General features: G+C 39.0%; 1 protein-coding gene across 4 annotated transcripts; it reads left to right on the top strand.

Moving 5' to 3' along the window:
* The first annotated feature begins 721 nt into the window (after positions 1–721).
* Positions 722–4,373, top strand: LOC139994257 (farnesol dehydrogenase). 4 transcript variants are annotated; one of them, XM_072016740.1, is made up of 6 exons: positions 722–859; positions 1,215–1,561; positions 2,468–2,594; positions 3,512–3,665; positions 3,765–3,908; positions 4,148–4,373. In XM_072016740.1, the coding sequence occupies exons 2-6, from the start codon at positions 1,246–1,248 to the stop codon at positions 4,184–4,186; spliced, it is 780 nt and encodes a 259-aa protein (XP_071872841.1). In that variant the 5' UTR covers positions 722–859; positions 1,215–1,245; the 3' UTR covers positions 4,187–4,373. The 4 variants fall into 4 exon arrangements, with proteins under 4 accessions (XP_071872841.1, XP_071872821.1, XP_071872850.1 ...); XM_072016720.1 differs by having other exon boundaries at positions 951–1,561; XM_072016749.1 differs by having other exon boundaries at positions 951–1,561; positions 4,128–4,373.
* The last annotated feature ends 825 nt before the right edge of the window (positions 4,374–5,198 follow it).

The following is a 5,198-nucleotide window of genomic DNA, read 5'->3' as shown; positions in this document are numbered from 1 at the left end:
TAAATGGATCTATCTAATCCGAAGTAGCTTTGTTTCGAGCGTCGTTTCAGAGTGTATATGCAGTATATGTATAGACATGTAGTAATCTCACGAATCATACGTGTTTGTGTTTGTGTTTGCGTGCTAAATCATCGAGAGATTGCGATACTACCGAGAGAAGCTTGATTTTGAATAGTGTCAAAAGTGACATCTTGTTTGGTAATGGGGATTTAATGAAGATAATAGGATGAGGTCTGTTAGGTTTTTCAAATGTTTAAAAAAGCTACAAACATACGTGATCTTCTACGAAAGACGAGATACATCTTCATGCGTTAAAATGGTATATTCGCGTATGAATTAAATCAAACATATGATTCACGTATTTACGTATTGATTCGCGTTTCTTTTGTTTCCTATCATTTATTGGAATTATATTGTTCGATAAGCATGTGTATCTCACAGATAACCTACCATAATCATCCAGACGAATATTTTGTACATAATGTGCCTGAAGTTCTCTGTTTCGAAGCTGTTTATTCATTCGCATAATTTAGCAATAAAATGATAAATGGAAAACATAGCTTAAACTACCTTTTTTAAAAATTAAACTAAATGATAATTAAATAACTATAATCATAGTGCACCTTATAGGCGATTCTTGTTCATTGTATGATGTTCCCCACTGTTTCATTTGCTATCTCAAACACTACTGGTGATAGTCGATTACGTGACTTCCTCGTCGTGACGCACTTGACTTCTATAATTGATACGTTGCACAGTTGCGCAGTTAGTATAACATGTACCATTCGCCAACAAAGTACATACATCGAAAAATTTCACGCTATTGAAGCGCGCCTGTGATAATAATCTCTCTTGTTTGGTAAGTGACGATTAATCTTAATGTCATTGACTCTATCTATCTATTTTTCGACGATAACTAAACTAACCTAGCTAAACCATAAGTTTTCTAGCAGGGAGAATAAATCCTCAACGACGAATAGCGCTCGAAATTCTTCGAATTTTTGAAATTTGAAGATTACGTAGAATTTTCGATCTTTGAATCTTTTGGAATACTGTAGAATTCTGTAATTTTATTGTAAATTTTTTGTAATCTGACACTTCGAAACTTACGGAATATTTTACAATTTTGCAATTTTATGGGAGTTTGGAATTTGGGAGAGCTCGTTTGTCTAAATAAGAAAAACAATTTTCTCCGTGTTTCTCTCAAAACCTAGCGGAACTTGAGGAACGTAAGAAGGAAGAATCATGGAACGATGGGCCGGAAAATCGGCGATCGTTACTGGCGCTGCATCCGGCATCGGGCGAGCAATTACGATAGCTCTTCTAGAGAAAGGAGTAAACGTACTTGCGCTGGATGTACAAACTGAAAAATTATCAACTCTCACGAATGAGTGGAATGCAAATTGGGGTAGGATATGCATAATGCGTTGCAATATAAGTGACGAGAAGGACCTGAAGTCCGCTTTCGACTACCTGGAGAACAACGTTGATGAATCCTGGAACAGCGGCGTTGATATCATGGTGAATAATGCCGGGGTTATCGAGTACACTCGCGTCATTGGTAAGATAATCGTTGACCGTAATGAGAGAAAGAATCTACAATACTTTCATAGTATGTTCATAGAATATTCATCAGAAACGCGTAATTTGCATGCGAGAATTATTTTTAGATCTTGCCGCTGAAGTTACGTGAAGTCGATTTAGATCGAATCGTCGGTATCAGTATATATGATAATAATCTAATTATTCTCGGTAATAGCGACTTCTAACCTTGAAAACATTGTTCTTCGAGTGTTCTTTATATGCGTCATCTCACTTGATCGCATGATTTTCTAAGTACCATTGACAATACTGATATTGGAACTGAAGAAGGTAACTTAATGCCAGTCGTTTGTTTCGATTTGTTAAAAGAACAGTTTTCACGTTTTACTTAATTTATTCGACTGCAAAATGCGCGAGGTTGATATTTGGACTTTGAGCTTGACAACATATGTGCATAAAATATCTACACATATCGAATTCCATGGTTATCGATCTTCAATGTCTTGCACAAATGACTTCATTTTACCGTTATCAGCTTTCCCGGCATTTAGACCGATAATATTACTATTTACATATCTCATACTAATCCAAGCTTAGTTCATATCTTTCAACTTAATAGGTTGTTACCACTTTCGATTATGTCAGGTTCAAATTCTTTTGTTTATTCCTACAGTTAACATTAAAATCATACAATCAACAAAAATGTACTTACGTGTCGCATTTTTTTTCTGCGACTTTCTTATGACATCATCGATGAAAAACACAATGGGTACTCATACGCAACTACGGAAAAAAGGGCTGTTACCTTTATACTCTGTGTATAGTTGGTCCATAAAGGGCGAGGTGGGCCGAGAGTATTACGCTCGGAACCTCGTTCGCCTGCTCGTTGACGCATTTTAAAAAATTCCATAAATTACACTTGCAGAGAGCGACAGAGCGGCATTCGAAAGGCTGTTAAATATTAATGTCCTCGCAACCGCCGTGTGCATCAATCGGGCGGTGCGCTCGATGCGCCAGCGGAACGTCGAAGGGCATATTTTCAATATCAACAGGTATTGTTGCTTCCGAGTCTCGTCTTGTCCGATCGTTCATCCATCCACATGCGAAACCTTTCGCGTGCACGCGACTGTATTTCGTTTGTCTCTTGCGACCACTGTTCATCGTCACCTCCTATTACTGTTGTCGTGATTTGTAATTTACTCGTCAGTTATTTCATCCTTTTGGCACAGTATTCTCGAAACTGAAAGCGTTTTCGGTATATAAACATATAAATTTATAAATATACGTATTAATATTTAAGTATTTTAATTAATTATGATGTGGCGCACATATGTATATATTTCTTTGGCAATGAGTTAATTATTCAAATAGGAGAAATGTTTGTAAAATATTTCGTGCGTCTATGTTTGCCATTTATTATTATTAGATGTCGAGATTAGCTCACGAAGAAACGTCTGACGTAATCTTTTATCTGCCGCTTTTTGAATCTCATGTATCATTATTAATGATTCATTAATGTCATAATGAGCAACTTTCGCGGAATATACTTCGAGCACGAGCAAGGAACTTTTGTTCGCATGTAAATTGAGGAATTGTATATACCAATCGTCTCATTAACGATAGAGGAGTTTCGAAGCTTTATAGGGAGTCGAATTTCTCGCGTGGGGTGTACTTCGTAAGAGAAAGAGATACGCGAGGAGAGAATGTGTTGTTTGAGAAAGCACAACGGAAATTTTGTTCGTCCCTTTTTCTACGAATCGAGAAGAAAAAATGTTAAGGGAGATATAAAAAAGGACAGATAAAAAAGAGAATAAAAGTGGGAAGGGAGAAAGGAAAAAAGAGGATCGACGCTTTTAAGACCGAAACAAACGTTCCGGCTGTTTGCACTCGAAGTCGATTCGAATAAAACGCCGTGCAAATGGGTGGCCACGGGCAGCCTGTTGAAGCAATTTTTTGTTTCGCACGGCAGCGTGCTGGGACACGAAATTCCGAGTGGATTCCTTTCGGAAATCGATGGCTGTAATGGCTGGAACCTGTACCCGACTTGCAAACACGGCAATGTTGCATTAACGCATACGGTGAGACGGGAATTGGCGGCCATTAAAGCACCGATTCGAATCACCGTAAGTTTGGGTGGCTTCCGTCGCTATAAAAGCTTTTATGAGCCTTATAATTTCGAGCAGTCTCTGCTTGTTTTCAACGTTACTCGTTTCTATTTGCAGAGCATCAGTCCGGGTATCGTTGAAACGGATATAGCCAGACACACGCCTACAATATCGAAAACATTGAAAAATATTCCAGCTCTTCGACCCGAAGACATCGCCGATGCTGTGATCTACGCGTTGGGTACTCGACCCGAGGTGCAAGTAAGTCTGTTACCAACCCTTTGTTTAAGCTACCAAGCTTTCAAGAGTTGATTGCTAGAGGCTATTGAGTACAAATTCTACCATAGATGTACAATTAACTAATCTGATGGATTATTGAGGTCGTTAAGATAGCGGTCACTCGTGACATATTTGCATTGAGCCAAGTGGCTTCCAGCAGTCAATTCAATTTAGACAAAGAGTGGTACATGGTAGTAGTAGTGTCGTTGATGAAATTGTAGATTACCGAACTCACTATTCAACGCACTGGTGAAGCCTAATGTTCCCATCCGTTTGTAGCTCTAATACATAGAGCACAGGTATGTAAACGAACCTTATAATTAGGTCAAATTCTCCCATACACGAAAACTGAAAGAAATATGTAACAGGGGGTGTAGCTCGTCTACCTAATTACGATATCAGCAGTAATTTATGTATATGGATAGCAATAAAATTCAATTTGCTAAATCTCCGATTGCAAAATTCTTTCACGTAGATAAATTTTAAACGTGACCAGTCGCGCTGATGAGTGTCACGAGGCCATACAAAACTATTTACGCGCGACCATTTCATCTCCAATCAAATTACGCGATATTGATTACAAACTGCGAATTGACGGTACACAGCCGTGGCATAATTATAGGCTCCGCGGCTCCTTAGGATTCAATGATTGGAGCTATTATTGGGCTGCGTGACCGGACTCGGTATTAATTCCAGATACGCGAGCAACAGTTACTAACTACAAGTCTTGCCCTTGCCCGCGATCGGGCTATCTCTAATTAGTTGCGATCACCGGCGGATAGTGAGAACGAAACGCGCGTTGTGTCGCGCTCGCTCGAGTTTCACGCACACGCGGAACCGTCATTAAATATTCCGTGTACGTGGTCAGAGCATATTTCTTCCACTGATTAATGCACCAGCCCAATATAATTTACGTAATGCGTTCGCTAATAGACCGCGGCTCGCGATTTCGTTAAATATACGGTGCACTCGAAAATTCGATCGCAATTTATCGCGACGCGGATGACTCCACGTCAAACGTTCGTGCATTAATTGACCGATTCACTGCGAGACTGGTGGAAATTCAATTTTCACAGGGACAACCCGAAAAGTACTTAACCGTTGATATCTTTTTTTCCTTTTCCTCGTGTGTTTCATTTTTTTTTTCCCACTTTCGTGTTTCGAAAGTTGAGCAAAATGAGAATGCAGCAACATCGTTAAAATTATAATTTATCGCGTTAATAAATGTTACATCGTAGAAACGCGCGTACTGCGATGATAAATTTAAATGAA

This window comes from Bombus fervidus, chromosome 2, assembly GCF_041682495.2.
Source record: "Bombus fervidus isolate BK054 chromosome 2, iyBomFerv1, whole genome shotgun sequence".
Lineage (NCBI taxonomy): Eukaryota > Metazoa > Arthropoda > Insecta > Hymenoptera > Apidae > Bombus > Bombus fervidus.
This window is presented reverse-complemented; position numbering and strand designations above follow the sequence as displayed.